Raw genomic sequence first — 15,458 nt, forward strand, 5'->3', positions numbered from 1 at the left:
TATATATATATATATAATTATCAGAATTAACTGTTATGCTGATGATATCATTTGTAATGACTTTTTTTTTTATTGAGTTCGAACATGCAAAATAAACGTATTTCACTAGTGGTATCAAACTTTTGGACGCCAGTGTATTTTTAAAAAATGAAAGGGATAGTTTACCTTTAGTTGCTAGTCCCCACTGACTTGCATGGTGGATTTTTTCCATACTATGGAAGTCAGTGGGAACCAGCAACTGAAGGTGAACTATCCCTTTAATTGTTTGTGCTGAGGTTAATAAATGTATAATATGCTCAACATTTTAACAATATGCAGCACCTTAATTCTTCCATCTCTTTTTTCTTTTTCATTTCTTCCTTCTCCTTTTTCTTCTGCTCTTGTAATTTAGCCTTTTTCTCACTTCTTTCCTCTCTGTCCCGGGACTCCTTCTCAGCAGCAAGATCAGGATAGCGCTCCTCTTGTGTTTTGTCAAGTCTGTTGATGATTTAATATAGTATATTTCAAATTAATATAGTAAAACCTGAGCACCTTAGAATCACATAGAGTTTGTTCAGACAGGCAGTAATTGGTATTTTTTGGCACAAATTACTCAGATTAGTTTAATTTCTGTAATTTCAAGATGATGCATCCTAATAAAATTCTGAAGTGTGAACAAAATTATAGAGTTTATCTGTCCTCATGCCATACCAAAGGCCATGCATATTTTATAAGATCTTCACCTGTTGAAAAACAAAAAGTTATTAATGGTCTGACAAGTACAGGGTGAGGGTTCTGAAAAATATTAATAACAAGGACTTCGGTCCTTACTTTCATATTTATCTTTACCCATATAGATGGTATAGGGCGGTGAGACAACTGTGAAAGAGAAGCATGTACTGCAACTTTTAATAATCACTGTTTTTGTTTTGTGTGTTTATTCTTGTTACATATCTGAAGACACACCGAACCTCCAACAATTACAATCTCACAATGTCAAGTTACAGTATATTGCAGTTTTGATAATCTTTCGTTTTGTTGAATGTTGTATTATTATTAGCATTATAATTGTTTCGTATTTAAACTGTTGACAGCATAAACACTGTTTTGCATGGGCATAGGAAGCACACGATTCACTACTCATCGGCGTTTTTAAAAACACATTTTTACGCAAAGACGCAACCTTTCAATTTATATGTATTCAACAAAACATAGAGCACATCAGTGTTAATAATCTGCTTCAGAGGCACATGTCATGTGCACCATCGATTCCGACCACAACAGAAACAAGCAGGGCTCCAATGACGTGATTCCCGATGAATGAATCGTTCATTTGCATCTAGTTGAAGGGGCTATTTATATGTCTATGGTCTAAACGATTCGAGTCTGAACAATTCATTCCGAAGTTCTGAACTTTGCTCACGTCAGCAAATCCTTATATTAGTTCTAATGAATAAAACACTGTATACACAAATCGTTAACTATTTACATTCTAAATTCCTTTTTTATTGAAGGAACTGAACAGCTGTTCAATCTGAATCGGAGCGCTCAGTTTGTTGAACCGGTTCTTTGAAACAAACTGTTCGAAAGAACCGATTCGTATAGATGAATCGCACTTAACCGGGCGTCATACACATTCGTTGTTTCCGTTTCCGTGTGCGCCACAATTGACTTTGGCGCGTTGTTCAAAACAAACCGCGGGTGAAGCGAGAGATTTGCCGCGATTATTTTGTTCAGCTGTTTCCACACAAATTCAAGAACAGAATCGGATTTATTTCACCTGGTATGTGAACTACTACATACATTATTGTTACATTGTCATTGTTGACTGTGGGATCCTGCGTGTATTTTGAAACGAGATGTTACTTGTCAACTAATTGGCGCATAGAAAATAGCTGCGGTATTTATGATTTGTATTGAAAATATATGTTCTGTAACCTATGAGCCAAACTACATATATAGTTATCATAGCAATAAGCTTGAGATTGAAACTTTGAATTAAAGTTGGATTCTTTGGAATTTCTCAGTTTAAAGTCACAGAGTAAGTTATTCTCTTTGTCTACTGACGCAAATTATGAATTTTGTTTACCAAATTTGATCAGGTTACTACGTTTTCTCTACAGTTCTCATATTAGTGAGAGCTAAATTATATTTCAAAAATATCAGAATGTTCTAGAAATGCATAATCTGTTCTTGTCATGTTGATTCCCTGTCTGCTCATTTCAGGTGATTTGAAGATGTTATCCCGAAAAAGAAAACATGGCTCTCCAGATGCTGAGAGGTATGAGATGTCATTTTGTTAGATATTAGATATTGAAATGTACTTTCCTCTTATGACAGCGATTGTAAACCCTTTAATTCACTTTAAACCCACCACAGTAACCCATCTAAGAAACAAATAACAAGCCTGAGAAACTCTCCGAGAAGAGCCACTCGACAAAAAGAGAATATTCCCATCTCGCTGGCATCACCCCAAAAGATTCTCAGTACACCTAAGAAGATGCCGAGGACCTCTTCACTAAAATCTCCTCCAAAACGAATCTCGCCACGAAAAACTGTATTGGGAGCGGGATCCTTCTACAGCAAGCAGAAACCTCTTTATCTCACACCTCTGGAAAGGAAGCTGTTAAAGGAAACCAAGTCACCGCCATCAGTCCCTAGCAAAGAACCATCATGTCTCCCTGGAAATCCTGTTAAAAAACCAGTGAGGAAGGTCCAAATGAAAGGCAGTGCCACAGGTCCACAATCTAACCTAAAAGGTTACTTTATTGCTAAACCCAAAGGGAAAAATCTCTCTGATGTGCAAACTGATCAGTCGCTGAAGGCCATGGTGGCCCCGATTTCATTTAGCAGTATGAAATCCAAGAGTAAACCCAAGCTGGTTGTAGGAGCAGCTTTCTTCAGCACTGGAAAAAAGCCCACTTCAATGTTCAAAAGATCTGCACAGAGCACAAAGCCTAAACAACCCTCAACCTATGAGAAACCCACAAAGGAGAAGGAAGCGCAGACAGCGCCAGGAGAACGTTCCCCAGTCCGCCGAGCCATCTTCTTAAAAAAACACCTGAATGCAGACAACACCGCTAAAGTTACTACTGATAAAGTTGAAAAGGACAGCGAGTCAACGCAAGTGATGTTGAGCCCCAAGCAGATGTCCCCTCAGGTCCTGGCACATATCCATGGTATTACCAAAGAGTTAAAGGTGGTTTTGAGGAGATCCGTAAGTCCCAGCAGATCAGCTGAAGCTGATGTTTTCCAGGACTCGACCGCAAAAACAGATTCGGTGTTTGATGTGAGTGACATACCACCACCAGATCACAACAGCTCTCTTGATGAAGGTAAAAAATATCAACTTTTTATAATAACAAAAAAAACTAAAATATATTTGATTTTATAAACAAGTACTTTTTATTATATATTATTTTTCTTACTTTCTAATTTGATCAGTTTTTTTCTTAGATAACTTGTTAAATATTTTTTTTATAAATTCTGTTTTTAACAAAGCAAAACAATGTCTGATTTTTTTTATGTTTTGTAAATGATTTTTTATTTCTCCGTCTTCAGAAGAGTCATCTGTCTATCCCATTTTTGGCACTAAGAGGTAAGACAGACATATACTCATTTACTCCTAATGCAGCTGTGTCAAAAAGTCATGGCTACTGTAAAAAATTGATAAAGTTTCAAAATCTTAGCTGCATAAGGCCAATGTAATAGAATGAACTAATGATGTTGTGTGTGCCAGCCAGGTTATATTCAATCTATCAGCTATGTCATGACCACATAAAGTGTTTGATCCTCATCAGTTGTTCTCTTCTTTGTTTTAGATCTCAGAAAAAAGGGGTTTTGTCACCACCGCGGAACACCAGCACTCCTTCTGCACTGACTGGTTCTTCTGCTCTGAAGGCAAAAGAGAGAACTGCCTTGAGAAGAGAGATGAAGAAGCAAACAGATAACCAGCTTATCATTGTGAGTAGAAAGTCTAATTGTTGGAGAGAAATAACCTGGTAGTTCTTTTTCACCTAACGTGTCCGGTATTTAGGATGCTGGTCAGAAGCAGTTCGGCGCTACCATGTGTGGGTCCTGTGGGATGCTGTACAGCACAGATAGTCCAGAGGACAACTTCCAGCACACGCAGTTCCATCAGCGCTTCCTGGACACCATTAAGTTTGTGGTGAGCTGTCATGAAGTTTTCATCAATTCTGCTGGGGAAAAAAATACAGCAGTTTCACATTTTTTATGTTTCTAGGGCTGGAAAAAAGAGAGGGTTGTGGCAGAGTTCTGGGATGGAAAGATTATTCTCGTTCTACCTGATGATCCTAAGTATGCCACAAAAAAGGTATGCTGGCAGTGTTTGGTTATAGTTTAAACACTTGATCTGTCCAGCGTAACTTCAGCATTTCCTAACCTATGCTGCTTTGTTTCAGGCCGAGGACGTGAGACGGATTGCAGACAGTGAATTGGGCTTTCAGCAAATCACCCTCAGTAGCCCGAGCTCAGCCAAAACCTACCTGTTCATCAACAGCGACAGGATGGTGGTGGGATGTCTGGTGGCTGAAAATATTAGACAAGTGAGTGTTTAACAAAAGAATTCCACCATTTGATTTTAGTAACATTGCCATTCTGAGCTATAAAGTACAGTTGATAAGTGTTTCTGTGGTCTTAAAAGGTTTGTTTTCCCCCTTCCACAAGTTAAGGACCAAAAAGGTTTCAAATCTGAGCAGAAATGTCATGGCATTAAATGTTTATGCATTGCAAAAAAATTATAATATAATATATATAATATAATTTTTTTCTGAGAAATTTTAATTAAGAATTAACTTGTCAGAAATTAAATAGGTTTTTCTGAGCCCATTGGCAGATATTTGTTCTTGTTTTAATTGTATCAGTTTCTCAGAACACCAAACTATTTTCATGTTACTTGTCAAGTAAATGTAGATTTAAGAATCTTTAGACACTAGAGTACAGGACAAAAATACTAATTAAGCAGTGTGATAAGAAGGTACATTAAATGTGATTTCCATATCATAGTGGTTAGGAAGAGAGCTATTCAATCCTTGAGCTATTTGTGTGTAAAAAAAAACAAAAACAATTACCATCAAGAAACTTGCAGAAACCCTGAACTGATCTTAGTAAACTCTCATCATACCCAATATCAATTAGGCTTTTCGGGTGCTGGAACAGCAAGAGAACGCCAAAGACATGAGCAAGGAGGATTTCCTGGAGCACCACAGAGCCTGGTGCTGTTCTACAGTGGCGGAACAAGCCATCTGTGGTGTCAGTCGCATCTGGGTTTTCAGTCTGATGAGGAGGAAGGGCATCGCCACTCGCCTTCTGGACACTCTCAGGTACTTAATTTTTATTATTATTATTTTTTATGTTTATCATGGGACTTTGTTTCTGTATATAAAATTGTTTCTTACTAATTCAGGACTACTTTCATGTACGGGAGCCACCTGACCAAAGAGGAAATCGCCTTCTCTGACCCTACACCAGAAGGAAAGCTGTTTGCTACGAAGTACTGCGAGACGCCAACATTTCTGGTGTACAACTTCATCAGTTAAAGAAAAACGTTTCCTGTAGGTTTTAGTATGACTGCATTTGTGAATGCTTTTGTATTTTTTTTTTAATAGATAAAAAAAAAATTGTTAGATGTTCAAATTAAGTTCAGTCTAATATGATCAATCTCATGAAGTGCTCCAGATCTGTTCAGGAGAAAATCCATGTTTTACTGTTGTGCAGAGATTGATGGATTGTCTTTTGACAGTGAATTCATGTTTAAGACACTTAACATTAGGCCAAATGGTATGTATGCTAATTTAGCACAAAAATCCGTTAAACTAAGCCGGCCTTAAAGATTCCTGTTTTGGAAAATTAGATTCAGAATTTCCTTTCAAGTTAATTGTAAATTGAACAAGAACTTTCAACTGAAATGCTCCTTGCTTTTGACTTTGTACATATTTTTAAATAAATTGTACTTCATATTTTTTGTATTGTATTTGTGTAGATCTGTCATAGTGAGTTTCAAGAATTCTTCTTGAATTATTCTGTTTTTAAGGTTTCCCATTATATATTGATGAATACTTCCATGAACCTTTGATAAATTGCAGAGCTTAGCTTTATTATCTCTACTTAAGTTTTCAGTTGGTAATATTTTGCCGTTAATTTGATTGTCAAATATTGCATATAGTTTTAATTACTCTGCCAATAAAAACATTCAGTCATTTTAAAGAAAAAGCTAAATGCCTTAATTTAGAGCAGAGGATTTTAACCTCTAATGCAGAGGGTGCAAGTGAGTCTGGAAAAATATGAGAAACATAAAAATAACTGTATACATAGGACTGGTTAAAAGTCATGACAACCATTGTTTATTCTTATACGTCCAACAATTATGTTGACAACAGAAAGTAAATAAATGCATCCACAGCATCACAAATCTAATAATAGAATAGACTGTAGCAGGTAATACAACAGGGCATGCTAACCTCACATGGAGATTTCCATGTTGAATATAATTACTCATTATATTCAGCTATTTTGCTAATATAATCAATATAGTACTTGAGAACTTGCCCTTTGCGAGAGGAAAAAAAAAATCCATTCAAAAATTCCAATTTTAACGTGTGCTGATTTTACACACAGGTTAATGGTTCAAAAACAGATATGAATTCAACTGGCACTGAAAACTACAGTATCTAGAATGTATGAATAGATCAAAAGAATACATAAGAACATATGTAACATGATTAAATCCTCAACAGAAAAGTATTTACAACGTGAAAAAACACCAGCTCACAAAGTAAAACTATAGACAGAACAGTAACCAGACCCAACAGGCAAATAGAACATTTAATCAATTACAGTGACCTCACTGCTTTTGTCACAAAGCTGGGTGTTTGACTCCAACACCTGAACAATGTGAGCTGCCGAGGGTCTTTTATGGGGGTCTTCTTCTGTACAGAGACAGAAGAGCTCCACCATCCTCTGATAAGCCCCTCCAAGAGTCGCTGCGTCCAAAGCCGGCCGAGTTCCCAGTCTCTCATAATATGCATCTTCATCAAAATCATCCTCATCAAAGGAGTTATCTAAAAAAACATTCATTAAATCACTTTAAATCATGGAAAAGTGTGAAAAATGCCAAATATAAGCAAAAGACGAAATAGTAATTTTACCATCATCATCGTCACCCTCAGTGTCCAGCATCTCCAGGTGAGGAACAGAAAGTGTCATCATCTCCCACAGCGTGAGTCCATATGCAAAGATATCGGCTTTGTCTGAGATCACTCCATCTTCCAAAGCTTCCTTAGGCTTCCACGGCTCCGTCCCAATGTAGTGGGCCTTTGGATCACTCACTGAAGAAAAGATTTGAAACATCACAACAGTGACAAGCAACACTCTGCATGCCTTCTACTGTCTGATAGTTAAATAAAATGCATTTTAGTATCATTCTAAAAATGATCAACCTTCAGGTCATGGTGTATGTGCCTTTTTGCTATGAAACATGCTTATCCTGTGTTCCCTTGGCTCAGTGTTAGAGCATTGCATTAGCAGTGCAAAAGGTTGTAAGTTTGATTCCCAGGGAACACGTTAGGTAAAAGATTTATAGCCTGAATGTACTGTAAGTCGCTTTGGATAAGTGTCTGCTAAATGCATAGATTTAATGTATTTTTTTATTTGATCCACACATCATTTTTTAGAAAAATCAAGTTAAAATGTAAGTATTAAACATGATAAAACAGACTTTTTTACATTTAGCCATATGTCTAGACCCCAACAAAGACCCAGAGATTTATTCAAGATTTAAATAACATACAAATAGACATATTACTGTGAGATACAAGTGTAGTGTGACAACTGATGTTCATATGTATTTTATGTAAGCAGTCAAAAAAAGATCTCACTGATTTATATTACAAACAATAAGAATTTAATTTTACATTCTGGCCATGTAAATATCTGCAACTGCACAGTTTTTGTTTTTGCCCAGTTTGGGGCCATAAATGTCTGCTGTATCAAATATGACACTCAACAAAAACACATGAGCAAAAGATTCTTCAGACTATTATTTCACATATTTCGGATTTCATAGGATTAATAGAGGGCTTCTCAACTGATGGGCCATCGTTCAAAATGATAAAAAAAAGAAGTAAAAAAGAAAACCTAAAGTAAAAGAATATGATTTTCATACCCTGCATGTTTTCATCCAGTGGCAGTGACACACCAACATCACAGATTTTGATGCTATCAAAGTCACCCTTGATGACAACGTTGCATGATTTCATGTCTCCATGCAAAAGCTTTTTCTCATTGTGCAGGTACTGAAGAAAAAAGCCAAAGCGCAGAAGTAGAAGCCTGAGATTTCGTAATAATTACGATATTTAAAGATGGGGAAAAAGTCAAATCAAATATCTGATTTTACAACCACACCTGTAAACCACGAGCAACATGAAGAGCCACTTTCTCAATAGTGGCCACTGGAAATGCCTGCAAACCCTCCTCTCTCCTCTTCTCAATGAGGTCATTCAGAGACTGCTCTCCACCGTACTCCATCGCCAAACACTTAGAGCCGTCTTTTGCTGTGGTAAAAGCTCTGAAGCCTTAAAAACACACAGGAATCAATTCATTTAAAAATATGTTTGTCTTATAATCTTCACATTTACCATAACATTGAAATGTTATACTTTAAAGACATATTTACCAACAATATTGGGGTGATGCAGGTCTTTTAAGATCTTTGCCTCCTCGCACAGACGCCTCTGATAAATGGTCATTTGACTTTTTGCACACTTGCTGTTGATCTTCTTAATGGCCCATGGTGAATGAGTGTGCTTACCCATCCTGATGGAAATAGTGGCATAGATGTTTCAACTTTTCCATGACACTGTAATGGGGTAGGTAGTACAAACATGCATCAGATAGATGTATTTAACCGGTTACCGGTTCATGAGATAGACGTTGACTCCAGTCCCACAGCCGAGCTTCTTCATGAAAGGAGAGGCAGGAATGGTGACTGGGGTTCCACATGCACTGACTAATAAAACAATACATTTAAGTTAATTAACTATTTTAATATTTTCCAGAAAAAATAAAATAAAAGGGAAAAAACGACAATATTTTGATGGGATGTAAACGTTAGTCTTCTTGATCATGAGAAAATCTATGTAACGTTAATGTTATTGTAATCATAGCATCAGACGTTTAAAGATCACTTTACCTGGATTTTTTCCTTTTGCAGGCTTGCAAGGCGTTTTAAAGGCACTAGGTGATTCTTTGTTGGCCTCCATTTCGCTAAAATTAAACAATAAAAGATTATCATATTTTGATGCTACACTTAGAATCAAATGTGCATTGTTCAAATATGTAAGACAAACGTTAAAAACAAGACTAATCACGCTACACATCAAATCAAACGTCAAATCATAATGCGTAAAATGAACCATATATATATAATATAAACAATTTCAATTACATTAGACAAGAAAGAAGAACTTCAGAGATGCTGAAATACGCGCTCGTATTTGAAAATCACCGGTTAGTTTGACGTCAAATCATGTACGTAATGCTACAGAGTCCGTGGAGGGACAAAACTAACTGCGTACGTTTTTTTCAGTTCCTTCCATAGGCAGTAAAAGAAGGTTCCTTCTCATATTCCAGTGTTAGTCTATTCAGAAATAATTGAAATAAATACAGCAGAAGTAAAATTTAAATATTAGGTTAAAAGTAATAAAATGAAATACGTTTAAGCTGAATCACTAAAACTACTGGAATTAAATAAAAACTAAATCTAAAACTGCAAAAAATATGCCTAAATTGTAATAAAAAATAATAATAATAATAAGTAAAAGATTAAAATAAAATGAAAACTGATCAACAAAGACCCAATAATTATAATTAATTCAAAATATTAACAATAAACTAAATAATACTAAAATAACACTGACCCTTCAACAAGACACCTTTTATTTCAGAAAGGTTTTCCCCCGTTTCTTCGGGTGTCAAAATAATGGAAATATAGCGCGCACTTAATGTAGACTAATTAAACATTGCAGTATTTTTAAACATATAGGCCTAGACAGTTGGATGTCACACATGTATGGTCTATTATCCATTATCTAATATTTGTAACTTGTATTATTATTTAATGTAGCCTAGTGTTATAAAACGCATGGGAGTTGCTTAATGAACTAGTTGTTGTTGTTTTGTAAATAATATTACTTAAATACTCTGCTATGCCCAAGGCAAGTCTACGTACACAACCATGTGGCCCGTGTCCAAGCATGCTTTTATTTCTTTTTTTCTTTTTTGTGCATCACTCAATGCAGGCTGCCATTTTTCAAGCTTTTGTGTTCAAGCTACTCAGCTGGGCAGAGAGAGAGAGAGAGAGAGAGAGAGAGAGAGAGAGAGAGAGAGAGAGAGAGAGAGAGAGAGAGAGAATTAGAGCGAGAGAGAGAGAGAGAGAGAGAGCAACTCCAGAGCGATTAAGTAATGATATGCAAATCTGTTTGACCATTGACTGTTACATTAAATTGGCCATAAATCATATTAAGAATGGGAACATAAAAGCAAAAAACAAACAAATGCTTCACGAAAAACCCATGTGATCAGTACCCATAACACAACCATCTTTTCTACTCATGGCTTCAAGCTATTTTAACACTTTTGGCTCTGAGGGCTTGTGCTCTATTGTCTGGCAAATTGTCTTTCATACTATGCCTTGAGCAAAATGGAGAAGATAATACTCCATGCTGTGCCATCTATTATAACTGGGAAATGATAACAAAAGCACCTGGTACTCATGAGAAGTTTATTTGCTTTTACTTGTTTATTGTCAGGCAAAGATCATTTTAAATGAATAAAAGGCATGGGTGTGTAACATGAATGTTCCCCATATAGTAAACCTTTGTTGCTCTGGTGTAACAACAGATAACACTGTTCCGAGAGGTCTAAAGTTTAGTTCATTCAAGTCTGGTATACATTTACTCATTAAAGAGATGCTTTTCTGACAGAGAATACTGAATACTACTTACAAACCAAAAAACGAGGGTTTTAAACCTTTGGATGCATTATCCTGCCTTAAAGGAATAGTTCACCCAAAAATGAAAATTTGCAGAACATTTACCCTTAGGCCATCCAAGCTGTAGATGTGTTTCTTACAAACACACAGCTTTTCACTTCACACGATGCTAATTGATTGATCGCTGTGATGTTTTTATCAGCTGTTTGGACTCTCATTCTGACGGCACCCATTCATTGCAGAGGATCAACTTATGAGCAAATGATGTAATGCTGAATTCCTATAAATCTGATGAAGAAACAATCTCATCTACATCTTGAATTACCTGAGGGTGAATTTTGAGCAGGTTTTTTTTGGTTTGTTTTTGTGTGAAGTGCTGACTGTAAAAGCAACCAATACTCACATTTTAGCAAGTACACTATTTTATGTTCACTGTGTGTTACATAAAAATGCTGTGAAACTGTTTAGAAATATATTTCTTGATGTTTTGCATTTTCAGAAGACTAGCAGTTGCTAAGGAACCTGGATGACTGCGGTCTGCTTTTGCTAATATGAACCAATTTTAATGTATCAAACATTACATTTGGTAAAGTCAGCTAACACAAGCTCAACAGATATTGACTTTAATTGAATTCAGTGGTTCTCAGCTGTGATAGTGGAACCCCAACACAGTACCAATTTAGTTTTTCTGTGTGTAAAAGTAAAAAAAAAAATAAAGTCCCAAAACCAAACATCACACTATTCTTTGATTATTTGTTCTGATGTGATCAGATCCCCAAAAGTCATTTTCTTGTCTCTCGATTTCATGCTCTCATCAAACAATTTTCCACAGCACATGTATCTGTATTTAATATAGTCTAGGTTGTATTTTCATCCACCTTGCAAAATTTAGTTGGTTTATGAAAACAAGTGCATGTCACATAACATCCATTTTGGCATCTGTCTAATTTGTCAAAATACAAACAAAAAAAAAAACATATAGGAAGCATTTTCTCTTCCATTTTAAACGTTTAACTATTTTCCTGTCTCATCTATGCATGATTATATGGTAAGTTGCATTTTATTATTTTGATAAAATATTGTTTTTCTCTATTGTCCAAACAAGACTTGCAACACATGTTTATGGTCGTGACCCACCAGTTGTGAATCACTGATAATCAAACCATTTTGCCAGTAGTTAAAGATGATTCTAAATGATCACACACTTTAATCAAGCTAAAGCAGTTGGTGGGTATTATTAAAGATGAAACATTGAATTTTCATGTAAAATCAGTTTAAATTTGTTCTGCATACTACATGCAAAATGGGAAAATTCAACACCTCTTATTTAAGATTTGCATTCGTAAACAAAACACAGAAAATATACAGGTACAGACCTTTTATACAGACTATGGTACAGAAACTGCGTGCATAGAAACATAAATAATCATTCGAAATAAAAACAGCCCAAATAATATAAAGGAATAGTTCACCCAAAAATGTAAATTCTGTCAACAGTTACTCACCCTCATGATGTTCCAAACCCGTATGACTTTCTTTTATTCTGCGAAACACACACAAAAATATTTGGAAGAATAACTTGGTAACCGAACAGTTTTGAAATCCTAAACCGTTCCCAAAATTCTTCAAAATATCAGCTTTTATGCTCCACAAAAAAAAAAATATGTCATACAGGTTTGGAAAGAAATGAAGATGAGTTAATGATGACAGAATTGTCAAATTTGAGTAGACTATTTATATATTTGTTTTCCCCCAAAATATATTTCAAACTTATCCTAAAATAAAATTATATTTTGTTTTAAGTCAATAAAATGGCACATCTGTTATTGGGGAATCCACGTATAGTTATTCTCCCTCTAATATACAAACAGACTATACCTTTTTATAAAAAAATAAATATTTTTCATAAAATCATGTTCAGGACAGAAAAAAGGCAAACATTGTTCACAACATCAGTTCAACAATACTTAAATTTAACATGCGTTGCTGTCAAGCGGGAAACCAATCATCAAGGACTTTGAACCTCCATGTTGTCAAGTAACGTGTCTTTCTTAAAGAACTTTAAGGTGCGAATGGATCTCCAGACCCCTACATAACTGTCGCTCAGAGATTGTCTCGTAGGATCGTCTGATGGGATCCCCGGTCTTTCTAATTCTATGGACTCTGCCACTTTATTTTTACAAATTGGACCCTGGTCATGGCTGTCAACTGATGCCGTCAGGCTGCCATTGGGAATGCTCTCCAGATAATTTGGAAGAGTTTCCATATCTCCATCAGGCTTGGCTGGTTCCACGTCAGGTTCTCCTGGAAGTTCTTCATCCTTAGCAGACTCGTCCATATCCTGGTAGGTTAACTTCTTTTTGGTTTCATGATATTTCACCGCACAGTAGGTGATGGAGCCGATGGTGTTCACTACCACGCCTACCACAAACAGTTTGGTTGGCATTACATCACTGAAGGCAAACATGCCCACAGTGATAGTAGCTATACTCTTGACCACCCCCACAAAACTGGTGGTGACAGCTGAGTTGATATAGGTACATTGCAGTGTGGTGAAGTTCATCGCACAGCCGATGAGGATGCAAGTACAGAAGATGCCTGTGATATACGGGTTCTTCCAACCTTCATACGTCCACATGTCAATGGCATCCATGCTTATGATGGAACAGATGAAGAGAACGGGAGAGGCCACCACTGCAATAGTGTACTGGGCTGTGAGCGGCCCATAATCACTATCTGCACTTGTTTTTTGGATGAGCACCAAATAGGAGGCGTGGACAATCACAGCTAAAATGCCAGTCATGTAGCCAAAAGGGTCACCTGTTAGATCTCCAGCACCTGCAGGAAAACAGAACGAAGCACTGCAAAGTTAAACAGAGACTGCGCCATACATGATTTATGGCCATTATCAACTGAAACTCTGATGAGAAGCGTGTTTCATGCAGACATCACAATGCATAATACAGAATGGCAGGAATCGCACAAGATTAAACATCAAACTAGACAAAACAAGTTATTATTATTTTTTGCTTGAATTTTCAGAAGCAGTTCAAAACACATTAGTAAAACAATGTTGCTATAATAGTCATAGGAACATCAGTATGATATATTTACATAAACATTACTTGGAAAAAATAAATGACAATTAGGAATATACAGAAAAGGAGGAATTTTACATTGGGGAGACTTTATGGAAGGCTAGTTATCAAACCAGTGCAAGTTGTCACAATGGCTATGCTTGGTTGGGTTGTTGGGTTTATTTAGTTCAAAACCTTCATAAATTAGAATAATGTTTATGAATTTTATCATCAAAACGAAGAGTCAACAATATAATGAAGTTAATAAATGTCAAATTTATGTTGTCATGTGGTGTTTACATGTTACAAATGTATTAATTACAGTGAAGGTTGTTTTTAATATAATAGCTGTTTCATAAATTGTTATATTTTTCGTGATTGTTTTACTGTTTAAATGACAGTGTGTTGTGACAACATGCCCCACTAGTGTTAAATCGATGTTTTTTTGTTTTTTTTTTTACTGGGAATTGCGATGAAAATGTTCCAAGGTTTTTCTTGTAGCCAAGACTTTAAGCTATGCGTCAACAGAAATGTACAGAAAATAGTCTATATTAAGAAATATTCACTGGAGTGAAAACTGTGTTTACCTCAGTATAAAGTAAAAACTATTACAAATTGTATTTATAAAGACCTAAATGACTCTTACCAGCCAGTGCTGCTCCTCCAGTGGTGATGAGAACCGCAGTTATTACCCCAGCTGATGGGATCCCGTTCTTCAGCACGCACACTCCAATCCCCAATGTTACCAAGGGCAAGCATCGCTTAAACACAACATACATGGGTAAACTCAGTCCCCTGAGAGACCAGAGGGTTAATGTGGACTGCAAAGTTGCCAAAACACAGACACTAGCAAAAACTTTCACTAACTGGAAGCTGAAGGGTGGTATATCTATTTTGCCCAGTCTCCTCAGCACCTCTAATGTGAGAGCCGCAGTGCCGCTGGTCAGACACTGAATTAAAGTAAGATACGTGAAGCTATAGGTCGTGATGAGGAATTTTAGCAAAATATTCAGCGATCCCGAAAAAAATCCATGCGCAACGGCCACCGAGATGCCCAGCAAACGTCCTTTGCAAACTTCCATGTCTTTCCTCGTAGACTGGGGGTTCCCGGCGTCTCCGTATTACGCACTGAGCTCTTACTCCACTGCTGAATATTCACGTCCACTCTCCTCTCGTGCGTAACTCACGCAGCACGAGCGCGGCTGAGTAAATGCGACACACCGCAGCTCCGACTGTCTCTTTCTTTGTACAGTGATTGAATTGGAGTCAGCTGCTGCCAATCTTTTTACTTTGATGTACTTGACACTGTTTTTTTCTCCTCTGATAAATATGAAAGTTATAAACAAAATAAGATGAACGCAATTTAGTCTGTAAACCAATAGTAAAATTGTAAA

At 36.4% G+C, this 15,458-nt stretch overlaps 3 protein-coding genes across 4 annotated transcripts; 1 reads left to right on the plus strand and 2 right to left on the minus strand.

The window, feature by feature from the left end:
- Window positions 1-1,633: 1,633 nt before the first annotated feature.
- On the plus strand, window positions 1,634-5,957 carry LOC113071196 (N-acetyltransferase ESCO2-like). Its single transcript, XM_026244567.1, has 10 exons — window positions 1,634-1,762; window positions 2,206-2,260; window positions 2,359-3,314; window positions 3,541-3,577; window positions 3,801-3,942; window positions 4,016-4,147; window positions 4,223-4,312; window positions 4,401-4,544; window positions 5,137-5,321; window positions 5,405-5,957. Exons 2-10 carry the CDS (start codon window positions 2,217-2,219, stop codon window positions 5,535-5,537), a joined length of 1,863 nt encoding a protein of 620 aa, XP_026100352.1. The 5' UTR covers window positions 1,634-1,762; window positions 2,206-2,216; the 3' UTR covers window positions 5,538-5,957.
- Window positions 5,958-6,314: 357 nt separating this feature from the next.
- On the minus strand, window positions 6,315-9,566 carry LOC113071197 (lymphokine-activated killer T-cell-originated protein kinase homolog). Of its 2 annotated transcripts, XM_026244569.1 has the most exons (8): window positions 9,443-9,566; window positions 9,188-9,261; window positions 8,911-9,004; window positions 8,672-8,811; window positions 8,401-8,570; window positions 8,162-8,291; window positions 7,146-7,325; window positions 6,315-7,058 (listed from the first exon to the last, which is right to left on the minus strand). In XM_026244569.1, the coding sequence occupies exons 2-8, from the start codon at window positions 9,255-9,257 to the stop codon at window positions 6,823-6,825; spliced, it is 1,020 nt and encodes a 339-aa protein (XP_026100354.1). In that variant the 5' UTR covers window positions 9,258-9,261; window positions 9,443-9,566; the 3' UTR covers window positions 6,315-6,822. The 2 variants fall into 2 exon arrangements, with proteins under 2 accessions (XP_026100354.1, XP_026100355.1); XM_026244570.1 differs by lacking the exons at window positions 8,911-9,004; window positions 9,443-9,566 and having other exon boundaries at window positions 8,672-8,854.
- Window positions 9,567-12,847: 3,281 nt separating this feature from the next.
- LOC113071194 (solute carrier family 35 member D3-like) lies at window positions 12,848-15,251 on the minus strand. The gene is made up of 2 exons (XM_026244566.1): window positions 14,711-15,251; window positions 12,848-13,825 (listed from the first exon to the last, which is right to left on the minus strand). The coding sequence occupies exons 1-2, from the start codon at window positions 15,144-15,146 to the stop codon at window positions 12,996-12,998; spliced, it is 1,266 nt and encodes a 421-aa protein (XP_026100351.1). The 5' UTR covers window positions 15,147-15,251; the 3' UTR covers window positions 12,848-12,995.
- Window positions 15,252-15,458: the final 207 nt, after the last annotated feature.

Source organism: Carassius auratus, unplaced genomic scaffold, assembly GCF_003368295.1.
Source record: "Carassius auratus strain Wakin unplaced genomic scaffold, ASM336829v1 scaf_tig00006513, whole genome shotgun sequence".
NCBI classification, from domain to species: domain Eukaryota; kingdom Metazoa; phylum Chordata; class Actinopteri; order Cypriniformes; family Cyprinidae; genus Carassius; species Carassius auratus.

Bases quoted from the DNA above. Each gene is read 5' to 3' on its own strand.
- LOC113071194 (XM_026244566.1), bottom strand. From the start codon at position 15,146: ATGGAAGTTTGCAAAGGACGTTTGCTGGGCATCTCGGTGGCCGTTGCG. The intron at 13,826-14,710 runs GTAAGAGTCATT...GTTTTCCTGCAG, and splicing joins TGGAGGAGCAGCACTGGCTG to GTGCTGGAGATCTAACAGGT.
- LOC113071196 (XM_026244567.1), top strand. From the start codon at position 2,217: ATGTTATCCCGAAAAAGAAAACATGGCTCTCCAGATGCTGAGAG. The intron at 3,315-3,540 runs GTAAAAAATATC...CTCCGTCTTCAG, and splicing joins CAACAGCTCTCTTGATGAAG to AAGAGTCATCTGTCTATCCC. The intron at 3,943-4,015 runs GTGAGTAGAAAG...TCCGGTATTTAG, and splicing joins CAGATAACCAGCTTATCATT to GATGCTGGTCAGAAGCAGTT.
- LOC113071197 (XM_026244569.1), bottom strand. From the start codon at position 9,257: ATGGAGGCCAACAAAGAATCACCTAGTGCCTTTAAAACGCCTTGCAAG. The intron at 9,005-9,187 runs GTAAAGTGATCT...TTGTTTTATTAG, and splicing joins TGCAAAAGGAAAAAATCCAG to TCAGTGCATGTGGAACCCCA. The intron at 8,812-8,910 runs GTAACCGGTTAA...TATTTCCATCAG, and splicing joins AACGTCTATCTCATGAACCG to GATGGGTAAGCACACTCATT.